The sequence below is a fragment of the Oreochromis aureus genome, linkage group 6 (genome assembly GCF_013358895.1).
Source record: "Oreochromis aureus strain Israel breed Guangdong linkage group 6, ZZ_aureus, whole genome shotgun sequence".
Lineage (NCBI taxonomy): Eukaryota > Metazoa > Chordata > Actinopteri > Cichliformes > Cichlidae > Oreochromis > Oreochromis aureus.
The window spans coordinates 19007343-19022844 of NC_052947.1; the positions used below are offsets into that span (position 1 = coordinate 19007343).

At 40.6% G+C, this 15502-nt stretch overlaps 2 protein-coding genes across 4 annotated transcripts in view; both read left to right on the forward strand.

Annotated features, from left to right (window-relative positions):
- Nucleotides 1-2776, forward strand: part of tbck (TBC1 domain containing kinase) — a 46438-nt gene extending 43662 nt beyond the window's left edge. For 2 of the 3 annotated variants that reach the window (XM_031752336.2, XM_039613608.1), the window contains exon 26: nt 2096-2775. In XM_031752336.2, coding sequence (XP_031608196.2) covers nt 2096-2206 — 111 coding nt within the window. In that variant the 3' untranslated portion in view covers nt 2207-2775. Of the gene's footprint in view, nt 1-2095 lie in introns of all 3 variants that reach the window. The other variant, XM_039613609.1, reaches the window with a different exon arrangement.
- Nucleotides 2777-3166: 390 nt separating this feature from the next.
- LOC116330067 (hydroperoxide isomerase ALOXE3-like) lies at nt 3167-15388 on the forward strand. The gene is made up of 15 exons (XM_031752251.2): nt 3167-3302; nt 3465-3642; nt 3895-4099; nt 4240-4321; nt 7448-7570; nt 7654-7757; nt 7890-8056; nt 8971-9114; nt 10230-10433; nt 10823-10909; nt 11015-11184; nt 12607-12728; nt 12876-12976; nt 14105-14275; nt 14357-15388. Exons 2-15 carry the CDS (start codon nt 3490-3492, stop codon nt 14534-14536), a joined length of 2013 nt encoding a protein of 670 aa, XP_031608111.2. The 5' UTR covers nt 3167-3302; nt 3465-3489; the 3' UTR covers nt 14537-15388.
- The last annotated feature ends 114 nt before the right edge of the window (nt 15389-15502 follow it).

Consider the following 15502-nt stretch of genomic DNA (forward strand, 5'->3'; position numbering starts at 1 on the left):
GTATTGAATGCTGCACTGAGGTCTAGTAGAAAAACCACAGAGATGAGTCCACTGTCAGAGACTATAAGATGATCATTTGTAACTTTCACTAAAGCTGTTTCTATACTGTGATGAGCTCTGGATCCCAACTGAAACCCTTCAAATAAATCATTCCTCTGTAGATGATCAGTTAACGGTTTTATAACTATTCTTTTAAGAAATCTTGAGGTAAAAGTGTATAGATCCTTATGTATAACTGTTAGGTTATAATGGGGATAGACTAGTAACGGTCTTGTCCTTGCAACAAAAACAAACAAGAAAAGTAACTAACTATATTCATGGTTTCAATGGCCTTGAAAATGGCTATCACCAGGAGTCAGAAAAAGTCCTGAACTTAAACTTTGATTTAGTGGTGGATGAAATTAATTTGTCCTTAACTGTTTGCGACCCTCCTTGACTTCTAAGTGGATCTAAATTCTCATTAGTTTGTGCAATAAAGGTAACCATTTACAACATTTATCAATTTCTTTCTGTCCTTCACACATTACAATAACCTATGAATTGTGATGGATTGTGAGTGAGATGAGCTACTACATCGCTAACATTATGGTCCAGTTTAGTTTTTTAAAAACTGCTTTCTGGAACTGATGCAAGCATTTTGACCACTTGTTTTTATTCATAGAAGCATTTAATTGAGCATATATTTAATAAGATAAAACAATCAATCTTCTGTTTCTTGACTACTAAAAATTTATACTTAGTCTTGTCGATATTAAATATTTTGTGAAGGCAATAATCTTTAAATTCAGGCATCTGTCTTGTAAAATTCAGCCATCTGTTATATAAAGCCACACTGAGTTTATTGGTCTGGTGTACAGTGTAATAAATAGTTCATTGGAACATTCTGAACATTAGCAGATTATATTTTACATAAATCATCATCTGATATTTCAGTGAACAAAAATAAATTTGCTCACTTCAGCATAACACAAGAGAGAACTACACTGATCATTGTACATTCTCCTTTCGTGCTCTTCTTGGAATAAATTAGCCAAGCTGGCATTTATAAACTCAGCAGGGATAGTGCTTCAGGCAAAATCCCAATTTAGAAAAGATGTCCCCCTTCCATATGTTAGAAAGTGAAAAAGAAATAGTTCTTGTTAACTGAGAAGACAATCCTGCATTTTCTTTATTAAAGGGAAGCGTCAGAACTTTGTTACAAAGAGGAAAGAATTCATCCACAGACAGAGGCTGCTGCGTTTAACCTTTTAATGGTCCACATAATCAGTATACAGTCATGTGACTGTGGCTTTATGCCTGTCGTGTTTTGCGTGGTGATGATCATGTTCTTTCTTTTCAAGCCAAGTATCAAACATAATGATTTTTTTGTCATTATCATCATATATATGATTTGACACTTATTCATGTGACAGGATCAACTGACAATTTTAATTAGGAGGTTTTAATAAGAGCTGTTTTTGAAGAATTTGTGGATTTAATGTCAGATTCAATAAAATTGAATTGAATTGAATTAGAGACACACTACTCCAGTCAATCCTAGACATAAGAAATCCATAAGGCCTTTGAATCACCTAGGTCATGAAATGAAATTATCAAAATTTAATTTCTTTACCATTTTACTGTGGTTAATAATTTGGTTAGAATAAGGTCAACCCCAGTTCAGCGGGTATCAGGGTTTTTTTTTATAATTGCATGAGGAAGAGGAAGAGGTTTTGCAATCATCTTCCCCTCCTTGGTGTCACCATCTAACTTGCACAACAGGGGTTCAATGAGAAGTCACAGAGAAAACAAAATGTTTAATTCTAACTGCCTAACTTAAAAATGTACTGAATTAGTGCATTTTTATGTTAAGGCGTAATCCCGCAGTCTGATGTTTAAGTTTATGCTGAGCTTGTCTCAGAGATGTTGGTAAATCAATTTTACATTGGAGTATCTTACAGTAGTGGATGTGCCTTTTATAACTACAGAGAAACTAGAACTACTAAAGTCCTAAATATTAGTAATACAGCAGACAGAAAAGGTTGGACAAAACCAATAAATCTGAAGTGTTTAGTATTCACAGTTTTTGATGGGAACTTTCTCTTTTTTTCTGCAGTTTGCTGCACATCTAGTGAAGATGAGTTTTCCACGTGTTTGTATCCTGGACGGAGGGATCAACAAGCTGAAGCCCACCGGGCTCCTGACTGTCCCTTCCCCGCAGATCTGAGCCTCTGCCTTAGCTTGACTTTAAAATAAAGGGAAAATGAAAAGATTGTAAATAGTACTTTGAGCTCACACTGAAGTAAAAAAGGAAATCTGTGAACAAACATCACCATTGCATTTAGACTTTTTTACATAATCTAATTGTTAACTGTTGCAAAATGACTAACTGTATTGAAATAATCTCCTTTTTTTTTTTTTTTTTTTTTTTTTTCTTTACTCATTTTGGTTTCATGATCATGCTCACAGAGCCATTATTTGGTTATTGTTCTGGCTTATCAAACAAGAATAACTGATTAACAAAGTAATGATCCCATGTAAAAGTGCATTACACAGACTGAAAAATGTGCTTAAAAATGTGCTGGCACCCTAAACCAGCCTTTATCAAAACTTGCTTTTTTAGAGCAGCTGCTACTGTACGTAGTGTAGTAGTTTACACTAATAATTCAGCTGGCTGTGATCACTGTGTTTGTGTGTGAAACAATAAAAAAAACTCCCACAGCAGTTTTGCAGTTACTTATCAATGAATTTTCTTCATATTTTTCTATGTTCATTTGACCAGTACTGTGCAAAAGCCTTGAGCCACCCCGTATTTATTTATATTTTGTAACCAAACAGCAAGACGTCTAATGGTTTTAAGTGATGAGTAATAGTTCTCTATGCATTCTTAAGGTCATTTTAAAGGTTTTCTTTGGCTATTGGCTGGTTTTCCACTCATTTTCAGTGCAATCCTTGTACCTGATAAATTTCAGAAGAATTTATTTTGTTTGTTAAGCCACTTAAAACTGAAAAAGGCACCTAACTCAACAGATGAACCAGTGTTGTCTCCATTTGACAGACAACTTACAAAATAAATGTCTTTAGTTTCTCAAAAACCCTTCAGGAAACTGGAGGACAAAAACAGAAGTGACTGGCCTAAAAAAACACAACAGTTTTCAGTATCTGATTTATGCTGAATAAGATAGGCGTCATTATTTGCACAAATTTATCTAGCATTGATGCAACTGACTGGACACTCCCACTAATTTGTGTGAATAAAAAGAAAAATTGTGGGGGCAACTTCTGACAGAGTAGTTTCTCTAACCTAACTTCTTCATCTCAAGGTAAGAGATGTTTTCACAGGATTTCAGTCAGAAATTATGGGTCATTTAGTATAATGAGTTAAAATCATTTTTTACATTGTCCTTTTCACTGTGATGCAATAATTTTAAATGTTTACATTTCCAAATCAGTGTTAAGAATAATTTTAATTCTCCCCCTACCAGGATCTGACCACATTCAAGAGGAAAAATGGTGCGGTATAAAGTGACTGTATTCACTGGTGATTGCCTTAATTCCACTACTCTTAACAATGTCTTCATTAAGCTGGTGGGCACAGATGGGGAGAGTGATCGCAAGTGGCTCGTGGGCTTGAAAGGGGCTTCATCCTTCGTCAGAGGAGCCGTAAGTCTGAAATATGCATCTCCATGATTAAACGTTTCTCAGGTTTCCTGTATGAGATGATACACAAACGAAATCATTTATGTGGAAATAAGGGGATCACTAACTGTGACTTACAACAACAGCTATAAGTTCATCTATCACCATGAAGATGGTCAAAGCAAACAGTTCACTTCATGGACCACAGTAAATTATAAGAGGATTTGTATGCTGGAGTGTTACAGCTCAGCTCAAACTGCTATGTCATTTCTTTAGGTATCAAAGTTTAAGGTGTTCTGCTCCACTTCCCTTGGAAATCTTGTGCTGATAGAGTTAGACAAAAAGTCTCTCCCACTGTTCCTGGAGGACGCTTGGTTTTGTGCCAAGGTGGAAGTGAAATCCCCTGAAGGAGACATCTACAGCTTTCCCATCTACCGCTGGATCACCGATACAAAGGTGCACCGCTTCAGGGATGGAAAAGGTTTGGGAAATGTGCTCATCTTAATTCTTGTTCAAACCACTGAAGATGTAAAACAAAATTTGTAATGAGGCTGAAGCAATTTCCTAATACAGTATATACCATATTTACAAGAACAACTTGAAATTTTTTTTCTTATTTAGCTCTGAGAGTCTTTGAAGACAACCATCATCTTGGCAGGTACAGTCGGCAGCAGGAGATTCAGCAGCGAGAGGAAGACTATCGGTGAGAATTCAGAGCTTATACACTGTTATGATTTAATGTTGTCAGTGTTTTGTTTTATGTTATGTTTAAGGATTTGTTCTCGTTTCCTGTTTTATTGTGAAGGTCTGCGTCTCATGTGAGTGTGTTCAGTTTTACCTCTGTCTCGTCTTGTTGATTATTCCCAGCTGTGTTCCCCACCTGTGTGCAATCTCCCTGTGTTTCCCTGTGTGTATTTAAGTCGCGTCCTCTGTCTTTGTAGTTTTTTTGGGCCGGTCCGTCTGTGTATCCACTATGTCTCATCCGTGTGTTTCCCTGCTGCCCAACTGTGATCTGTTTTCTGCTCGTGGTTATTTGTGTTCAGGTTTGTGTTTCTGTTCAGGGTCAGTAGTTTAGTTTTCCCAGTATAGTTTAGTTCTCCGTTCACCATTTTGTCCATCTCTTTTGTTGTGTTTGCCTTAGTGGCACCAGCCATTTTTAGCCAACCTGGTTGTCCATTTTAAGATAAAGCCTCTTCTCATCCCACAAACTGGTAGTCATCTTCTTTTATGTTGCGGCCTTGAGCCGGGTCGTAACATAAATGGGGGCTCGGGTTCATATCCCGAGAGGTCCCGGGATATGAACCCGGGACCTCTCGCACCCAAAGCGAGAATCATACGCCTAGACCAACAGAATTGGTGGCTCGTCCGGGATCCGTCTGTCTTCGCTGGAGGGTCCAAGGGACCGCTTCAGCACTCTGTCGTCGCTGGAGGGTTCAAGGGGCCGCTTCAGCATTCATTTGTCTCCGCTGGAGGGTCCAAGGGACCGCTTCAGCATTCATTCGTCGTCGCTGGAGGTTCCAAGGGACCGCTTCAGTATTCATTCGTCGCTGGAGGGTCCAAGGGACCGCTTCAGCATTCGTCTGTCTTTGCTGGAGGGTCCAAGGGACCGCTTCAGCACTCTGTCGTCGCTGGAGGGTCCAAGGGACCGCTTCAGCATTCATTCGTCGTCGCTGGAGGGTCCAAGGGACCGCTTCAGCATTCGTCGTCGCTGGAGGGTCCAAGGGACCGCTTCAGCATTCATTTGTCTTCGCTGGAGGGTCCAAGGGACCGCTTCAGCATTCCGTCGTCGCTGGAGGGTCCAAGGGACCGCTTCAGCATTCATTCGCTCTCCGCTGGAGGTCCGAGGACCGCTTCAGCATTCATTCGCTCTCGCTGGAGGGTCCGAGGACCGCTTCAGCATTCATTCGCCTCCGCTGGAGGGTCCGAGGACCGCTTCAGCATTCATTAAATCTTCGCTGGAGGGTCCGAGGGGCCTGTCCAGCCTTCATTCGCCTCCGCTGGAGGGGTCCAAGGGGCCTGTCCAGCCAACATTCGCTCTTCGCTGGAGGGTCCGAGGGGCCTGTCCAGCCTTCGTCCGCCTCCGCTGGAGGGTCCGAGGGACCGCTTCAGCATTCGTCCCGTCTTCGCTGGAGGGTCCGAGGGACCGCTTCAGCCTTCCGCTTCCGCTGGAGGAGTCCAAGGGGCCTGTCCAGCCAACATTCATCTTCGCTGGAGGGTCCGAGGGGCCTGTTTAGCCTTCGTCTGTCTTCGCTGGAGGGTCCGAGGGACCGCTTCAGCATTCAGTCTTCGCTGGAGGGTCCGAGGGACCGCTTCAGCCTTCCGTCTCGCTGGAGGGTCCAAGGGGCCTGTCCAGCCATCATTCGTCTTCGCTGGAGGGTCCGGAGGACCGCTTCAGCATTCTGTTTCAGCTGGAGGGTCCGAGGGGCCTGTCCAGCCTTCATTCGCTTCCGCTGGGGGTCCAAGGGGCCTGTCCAGCCAACATTCGTCTTCGCTGGAGGGTCCGAGGGGCCTGTCCAGCCTTTCGTCCGTCTCCGCTGGAGGTCCGAGGGGCCTGTCCAGCCTTCGTCCGTCTTCGCTGGAGGGTCCGAGGGGCCTGTCCAGCCGTCCGTCTGCCTCCGCTGGAGGGTCCGAGGGGCCTGTCCAGCTTTCGTCCGTCTCCGCTGGAGGGTCCGAGGGGCCTGTCCAGCCGTCCGCCTCTCGCTGGAGGGTCGAGGGGCCTGTCCAGCCTTTCGTCCGTCTCCGCTGGAGGGTCCGAGGGGCCTGTCCAGCCGCCGTCCGTCTCCGCTGGAGGGTCCGAGGGGCCTGTCCAGCCGTCGTCCGTCTCCGCTGGAGGTCCGAGGGGCCTGTCCAGCCTTCGTCCGCTCTCCGCTGGAGGGTCCGAGGGCCTGTCCAGCCTTCGTCTGTCTTCGCTGGAGGGTCCGAGGGACCGCTTCAGCATTCCGTCTGCCTGCAGAATAGTGGCCAGTGCCTTGTGCGCTGGTCCTCCAGGACTACAGCATTCATGGCTCTCTAGGTCATGAATCAAACATTTTCATTTGGGGTTAAATGTTTGATTTTTGGGTGGGGGGAAATGTTATGATTTAATGTTGTCAGTGTTTTGTTTTATGTTATGTTTAAGGATTTGTTCTCGTTTCCTGTTTTATTGTGAAGGTCTGCGTCTCATGTGAGTGTGTTCAGTTTTACCTCTGTCTCGTCTTGTTGATTATTCCCAGCTGTGTTCCCCACCTGTGTGCAATCTCCCTGTGTTTCCTGTGTGTATTTAAGTCGCGTCCTCTGTCTTTGTAGTTTTTTTGGGCCGGTCCGTCTGTGTATCCACTATGTCTCATCCGTGTGTTTCCCTGCTGCCCAACTGTGATCTGTTTTCTGCTCGTGGTTATTTGTGTTCAGGTTTGTGTTTCTGTTCAGGGTCAGTAGTTTAGTTTTCCCAGTATAGTTTAGTTCTCCGTTCACCATTTTGTCCATCTCTTTTGTTGTGTTTGCCTTAGTGGCACCAGCCATTTTTAGCCAACCTGGTTGTCCATTTTAAGATAAAGCCTCTTCTCATCCCACAAACTGGTAGTCATCTTCTTTTATGTTGCGGCCTTGAGCCGGGTCGTAACAACACATTTTAGCTTTACAGCTCCTGAAACTGGAATACAAATGCTCTCCAGTTATAGCTGAATATCCTAATACTAATGATATTTAAGCTTAAAATGAAGCATTACAGCATATTTGTCTGGTGGGATTAATGAAAAGAAATTAAACTATTGCATATGTTGCAGAGAAAAAGTATATCATCTCATACTGTAATTAACTTCCTCATCACTCTGCTGTTTCTTTGTTTCCTCAGCTGGGATGCATATGCAGAGGGAATACCTCACTCCATGAAGGCAGAAAACCCATCGTCACTCCCGTATGAGGTTCAGTTCTCCTTCACCAAAACTACAGAGTTTCTCTACACTGCTTCCACAGGGTGAAGTTCTGTTATACATTTTTTCCTCTTTACTTATCAAAAGTATATTAAGTATCTACTGAAGTAAGATGAATGTGTTTCAGACTGACTGAGCTGAAGCTGAAGGGACTGGATAACTGTAAGAAGAAGTGGGATAATATTGACAGCATCAATCGAGTGTTTTGCTGCAAAAAGACTGAAATATCAGGTACTGTACTAACATCATAGCATAATAATATGTACTTAACTGTTACCCTAAAATTGTCCCTATACCAGGTAGATTTTACTGAATGATGAACTGTAAATCATGAAGGTAAATGTTTTGGGGGGTTTTTCACAGAATATGTTCAGGAACACTGGAAAGAGGATGCATTCTTTGGCTACCAGTTTCTAAATGGTGTCAACCCCATTTTGATCCAGTGTTGTACAGCCCTGCCCAGTAACTTCCCTGTCACTGATGACATGGTCTTTCCCCATGGCCAGTGCAGCCTGGCAGATGAAATGAAGGTGATCATCTGAATTCTTTATAATAAATGCACGTTTTTTCCCCAACCCACTGTCATTGTTGCACTTTTCTACTGCACTGTCTTGTGTCTGCTCTTTCTTTGTTTTGTTTTGGGCAATTTTTGCTAACTTATACTTTATGTAGTCCTGTGTTGATTGTCTGTTATATGTGTTATGTAGCACCATGGTCTTGAAAGAACGTTATCTCGTTTTACTGTGTACTGTACCACTGCACGTGGCTGAAATGACAATAAAGCCACTTGACTTAGATTGACACTGTCACAGCTGGGGCAGCAGCCGTGTGATGTGTAGGAAGGAGGACTCGAATGCAGCACTTACTGAGATGCGAGGGTGGTTTATTATGAATGGCAGAACACAAAGAGGAGATGGCAAAACAGAACTTAGGATAAACTAAACTGGGAGAAACTAAACTATAGTACGGCAAACCTGAACAGGAAGGGAGGACAGCAGGGAGAGCACGCAGTGGATTCACGGAGATCACAGAGTAATGCAGAGAAACACTGGGAATGAACACAGACGACGCGACGAGGAACACAGGCAGACACACACTATAAATACACAGAGGGACACTGGGAAATCACACACAGGTGGGAGACACAGCTGGACCTGATTAACCTGACGAGACAGGGGAACACTAACACCAGGAACCAACAGAGGGAGCAACAACCCAGAAACCCAGTATCCAAAAACCCCAAAACACAAACCATCCCAAAACAGTCTACAAATAATAATGAAAATAATAATAATAGTAAGCATAAATACACCAAACACAAAATCACTGAGTCCACGGACTCAGGACCATGACAGACTTGATGTTTTATCAAATAACTGTACTTGTACAGTCACTGACTAAATGTTATATCCACACTGATGCAATATCCTAAACTTTTAAACAGAAAGGGAACATATTCCTGTGTGACTACAAGCGTCTGGATGGGGTGAAAACAAACACCATCAATGGGAAGAAGCAGTACTTGATGGCTCCTCTCGTCCTGCTCCACAAAGCTCCTGATGATAAGCTAATGCCGATTGCCATTCAGGTAATTCAGACAAGCTTTAAGTAAAAGTATTGATTTAAGGTGGCTATAACTCAACAACAGAGATAATGCACCTTGTTAATGTGTCAAGCAATTGGTAGCAGCTAATGTACCAGACCTAGTACCATATCTGGACCAGTGTTGGGGTGGCTACTCAAAAAAAAGTAAGAACTTTTAAGAAAAGTAATGCAGTACATTACTTGATTCTCACTACTGTACAAAAATCTATAGGCTGCAGTCCCACACACCAACACAAATACCAATCTTACAATCTTTCTCTTAGTATTTATGTATGAACACAAAGCCAACAGCACAATGCAAAGATGAAAACCAGCACAAAGACACTTTGAAGCTATCACCACAGGGATTCTACTTTAGAAACATAAATAGGTAGAAAACACAGGCCAGACTGACTGCTCATCACTGGTGTTGTTACCTGTTGATGATCAGGCTCTGTCTGCTTGTCTGGGTTCTGCATGCAATCATCTTTAATATCACTCTGTGCTTCTGGCTAGCTTAACGTTAGCATGATGTTTGTGCATATGCTTGCAAAAAACTGAAGTTGTGTTAGTAGTATAACACGGTTGTTTCTGTCCTGGATATAGTCTCCACTTTACCATTGCGCTCTTCACTTTTGTGCAAACAAATACCTAATGTCCATATCTCCACTCCTCAAAAGCTGTGTCGCTGTACCGCTCCAACATTTTCCTCCTCCCACACAGGGAGGGAAATTGTAGCATGAGTGCAGGGAGAATTAAAAACACACGTTCATTTGATGTTTTTGTTCTTTCTACCTTAATAACTTTTGTAATTCAAATAATTACATAATAATAACATTAACGTGTAACATTGCTGCATTACTAAAAACACTCATGATTACACTAACACGACTGTGCAACCTAATTTTTTCCCCTTCCTGAGCCATAACCTTGTGGAAAAGTTTAACCCACATTGCTGAGACCAGAGTCTGACATATGAATATATCAAATAGGTTTCATTTATAAGCCCCAAAAGTCACAACAGCCAAGCAGTAGGTAGGTGTCATATTTACGTAGCAGACAGAGATAATACAACTCAAAACACGCTAATATGGCCTACTTCGCCCTGTCCTTCTCTAGCTGAAGCAGAATCCGTCAGATGACAATCCAATCTTTCTTCCTACTGATTCTGAATACGACTGGTTGATCGCCAAGACTTTTGTGAGAAGTGCAGATTTCAATCACCATCAGCTCAACGCTCACCTGCTGCGCACACATTTGCTGGCTGAGGTTTTTGCAGTGTCACTGCTGCGCAACGTGCCCATGGTGCATCCTCTGTACAAGGTAACTGACGTTTGCTGAAACTCAGTTTTCTCTCATAAATCATGTTACGGCACGCACTGTTTACTTTAACTCTTCTTATAATTTCTTTCTTAAATTGTTATTTAAACATTCTTTATTTAACTGTAAATTTCTAAATGTAAATTTGGTAAATTTCTTTATTGTAATTTAATGGTTGGGCATTGCACAGCAATAAGTATTTCACTACATGTCATAATGTGTATGATTATGTGTGTGATGAATAAAATTTGAATTTAAATTTGAATTTAAATAATGTTGAAAGCATATGACTCTCTTATCAATGTGTCCACAAAGGACCATTGATTGTGCAACAATAAATACTAAAGTGTTGCCCCAATCATGTCACTAACAGAGCTCCCGTTTTCCCTCAGCTCCTCAAACCTCACACACGCTACACTCTGCAGATCAACTTCTTAGCTCGACGCCTTCTAATTTCTGACACTGGCGCTTTCACTCAGGTATGCAAAGAACAGCACACTCACTAGACCTTTCCTTAAAGAATGGTTTGTTTTTTTATTTCATCTTTAACATTTGTCTCTAACCAGGAGCTGCTTATTGTGTAGTTTGCAGGGTCAGGTGGAGAGGGCATGTTTACGATCCTGCAGAGGTCAGTGTCCTCATTAACCTACAGCTCCCTCTGTATGCCAGATGACATTGCTGAACGTGGCCTAGAGGCTGTGCCAAACTTCTTCTACAGGGATGATGGCCTAAAGGTTTGGGATATCATCCACAGGTACCATTAATATATTTTTCTTTTTCCATCAAGCTGCTGCAATTCAAAGTTTGTAAATAATGCAAATGCATCTGTTACTTTACCTATGATACTAGGTCAAAATTTTACTTTCATTTAAAAATTTCTTTTCAGTTTGGTGTAACTTCTTTTTGTTTCCAAATTGCTCCTTTCAGTTTATTTTGTTGAAGTACTAGTTTTAGATTTTTATTTCAGTATTGAAAGCAGCTGAATCACAGTAATGTAAGCATCCCAGCATCAATGCACCAAAATGCACCAGTGCCTTCTCAAACTATTGTATTCATCAAATCAGATCAACAACAGACAAATACTAAGCCTAAATAGATTTTTTTCTTTCATTTTTATTCTGTGCGAGTTCACCAAAATGTTTTGCATACCTATTTTGGTTTAGTTTTAGTTATATATAAAAATATATATATATATAAATATTTATGTCAATAGACTTATATTGGTGTATATATATATACACATTTATATCAGATTTCTACATCTGTCAGCTTTTTGTTCTTCTTTGGTGAAGTAATTTATTTCATATATCATTATGATGACTAGTTGATCGGTTTCATACTCATTAAAATCACTTCAAATGTGTCACTTCCAATAAAATCACTGGAATGTTATGTTCTGTACTCAACAGAAAAAGGCCATAAATATCAGTGATATGATTGATGCACCTCAATTCAGTTTAGTTCAATCCAATATTCCATTATGAAAAATACAGTTTACAGGAAAATAAGAGTTAAATCTTTTAATTAGACCTTTTTCTTATATTGTAAAAGCTGTTATTAATTTTTAAATGTAAGATCTTCACTTGCATTGCACCCCTTCTTCTGATCTTTTGCCAACATTTTCCTTGCATCAGTTTCTTTAGTTAGTCCAACTTAATGTTTTTTAAACTTTATTTGCCAAGAAGTCAAACGAATCACAGCTGGAATCTCTTTTACAAGCTCCTCTCTTTTAATGGTTTATGTTTAAACTTACAATATCTCGCTTTGTGTGCCAATCACTGTTATCACAGGTTTCAAAGTCCTTTCCTCACTGGTTACCATAGACACTCAGATGAGAGATTAGTATATTAAGTACAAACTTCAGTTTTTATTTTTGTGTGTCAAATACGTACCTACCACCACTAAGTTGAAGTATATACACTTGGTGTGTTGCTATGAAAGGATGGCGATTATGAACCTCAACATTCGTATTGAAAGCAGGATAAGACAATTTGGTTTGGTGTTTTCTTTTTGTTTGTTTGTTTGTTTGTTTGTTTTGTTTTGTTTTTTTTTGGGGGTAAGCAAAGAGGCTAGGCCAAAGAAAAAAAGCAAAATTAAAAAAAAACTGGAGCATACAGTTTTTATACAGATCTATATTGAAAATATATTTTACTCACTGTATTCCCATTTCTCAAAGGTTTGTTCAGGGAATGCTCAGCTACTACTACAAGAGTGACAGCGAGGTCCAGGAGGACTCTGAACTTCAGAAGTGGATTTTGGACATTTTTGAACACGGGTTCCTTTCTCAAGCAGAAACAGGTGGACTTTAAACAATATTTCAATATTTACGATGATGATGATAATGGTGATTTATCCATTTATGATTATACTGCAAAAATAAGTCTAACTTTTGTTTGTTCCCCTAAATATATTTAAGTAACGCAGTTATTTTTCTGTGTTTAACAGGAATTCCTCAGAGATTTACCCGTGTGACTGAGTTGGTGAAGTTTGTCACCATGGTGATCTTCGCCTGCTCAGCCCAGCATGCAGCTGTGAACAGTGGACAGGTATATAAACCTAATTCTGATTGAAATATTTAAAATGTAAATAAAAACAGAATCATTCATTAATTTGTAGATGTATTTATAATAGAACATAGTAAACATATTAAATGTTTAAACTGAGAAAATGTGCTCTGAAAAATAATGTCTTATTTTGTCTTGATGCATTCTCAATCATCCAGGAAAGTAAATCTCCAAAAGTTGATTCTGTTCATCTGGACGTAGCGTTTTGTGGGAGAAACGTTTCGTCACTCATCCAAGTGACTTCTTCAGTCTCAGCTGACTGCAGGTTTCCCCAAACCTTATAAACAGTACATTTGCATAATGACTGAAACCAGCCCACTGAAGGAACAATGGGCTGTGAGGTCAGTTCCTTAATCATAATTATGCAAATTACCATGACCATTGATCAACAATCACTCATCAAAACCCATCTCTGAATCGAGGAGGGGGCCTAAGGGTACATCTTTCGCCATCCTACAATGCTGTGATTGCAGCCATTCCCCAACTCTCTGTGAATGGTACTCATGGCCATTGATCAGTGGTTTTTGATCAGTGATTGTTGATCAATGGTCATGGTAATTTGCATAATTATGATTAAGGAACTGACCTCACAGCCCATTGTTCCTTCAGTGGGCTGGTTTCAGTCATTATGCAAATGTACTGTTTATAAGATTTGGGGAAACCTGCAGTCAGCTGAGACTGAAGAAGTCACTTGGATGAGTGACGAAACGTTTCTCCCACAAAACGCTACGTCCAGATGAACAGAATCAACTTTTGGAGAATGTCTTATTTTGTATCTGAAGGCAGAAAAATATATTTAAAAAAAGCTAGGACAGGGCTTTGTGTACAATTCTGACACATTGTAGCATCCCCTCTTCTTTTACCAACAGTCCATAAACATCTGGGAACTGAGGAGATCTTAGAGAGGAGTGTCCCATTCTTGTCTGATATATGAGTCTAGCTGCTAAACAGTCCTGGCTCTACTGTGTTAGTTTTTCATTTCATGATGCATCAAATGTGTTTTCAACTGTTGAAAGGTCTGCATTATGAAGCCATGATCTTCTGATAGATGAAACACCACGATTATTGCACTTTTTAATCAGTTATCCTTTACTTATTGATTAAATGCAGTATGACTATGGTGGCTGGATGCCCAACACTCCCATCTCCCTGCAACTCCCGCCACCGACCACAAAGGGGACGACAAGCGAGGCCACGATGTTGGCGACCTTCCCTGACGTCAATGTAACAGTTCAGGGCATGGCCACCATGTGGCTGCTCAGCAAGCAGTCCAGTGACTTTGTAAGCAGCAAAGGTTTCATTAAGAATGACAGAAATTATGTTTAAATTCAAGTTTTGTGAATGTATCATTGTTCTCATCAGGTTCCCCTTGGCCAGTACCCAGAGGACCATTTTACTGAGGAGATTCCCCGCAAGATATTAAAGGATTTTCAGATGGAGCTTGAAGATTTAAGTTTAGTCATCAGAGCCAGAAACAAGCGTTTAGAAGTGCCATACACCTACATGGATCCAGCACAGGTAGAAAACAGCGTGGCCATTTGAATATTAGAAGACTCAGCTGTGAGATAAAATTCAGCTCCCTCCTCAAATAAAAGCAGCCAAAGAAAGTTCGGACTTATACTGATGAAATAGCTGAAATAGAACTTAATGCTTCTAATTATTGTATGCTGATTTGTGAATTTTATCCATCTGCTGTGATCTGTTGTAGAGTAGAAGCTTAAAACCTCTTCTGATTTTCAGAAGTGGTTTGAAAATCAATGTCCCAAAGTGTCCCATCCTTTCAAAAACACGTCAAAGAAAACTGATATTATTGTGAACAAATCATGACCCTTTTTAGTGATTGAATTTTGTTAAAGTCTGTCTTAAAGAAGTTTCAACCTCTGAGCCAGTGTTTGAAAACATTTACCAAATTTTGTTTTTATTTTAATTTTTTTTAGCTAAACCCCCCCCGCTGCATTTCTCCCATATAGACACTTATTTAATTTAAGAAATATGTCTCTCTTCTGTCTTGAATGCATGTGTATGTTTGAGGGCATGGTCTGTTTACCTCAGAGTTGATCAATCTGTGTTTGTCTGTCTCCCTGTAAAATGCTCACCTGCCAAAGCTCAACTCATTAACCTCACCTGTTCCTCATCTGGTTATCAAGCTGCTTCTTAAGGCTAAAGTAAATACTCAGCCATCATTCGATTGTGCTCTGCCCTCTGGCCCTTAGTTTATTTTTGGTAGCTAAGCTCTGTTTCTGTGAAGACCTCTCACTGTATTTGGATTTCCTTCGAGTTTATGTGACAGTGTGTGTGTGTGTGTGTGTGTGTGTGTGTGTGTGTGTGTGTGTGTGTGTGTGTGTGTGTGTGTGTGTGTGTGTGTGTGTGTGTGTGTGTGTGTGTGTGTGTGTGTGTGTGTGTGTGTGTGTGCATTCCTACAGATGGAATTCATAGCATTACAGACACAGTTTTTTCTTACTCATTTCTCACATCCTGTAAATAAATCTGTGTTAACCTTTTCCCACT

Coding starts and splice junctions, on each gene's coding strand:
- LOC116330067 (XM_031752251.2), top strand. CDS start 3,490: ATGGTGCGGTATAAAGTGACTGTATTCACTGGTGATTGCCTTAATTCC. Junction 7,758..7,889: donor CAAAAAGACTGAAATATCAG/GTACTGTACTAA, acceptor GGTTTTTCACAG/AATATGTTCAGGAACACTGG. Junction 8,057..8,970: donor GCCTGGCAGATGAAATGAAG/GTGATCATCTGA, acceptor ACTTTTAAACAG/AAAGGGAACATATTCCTGTG.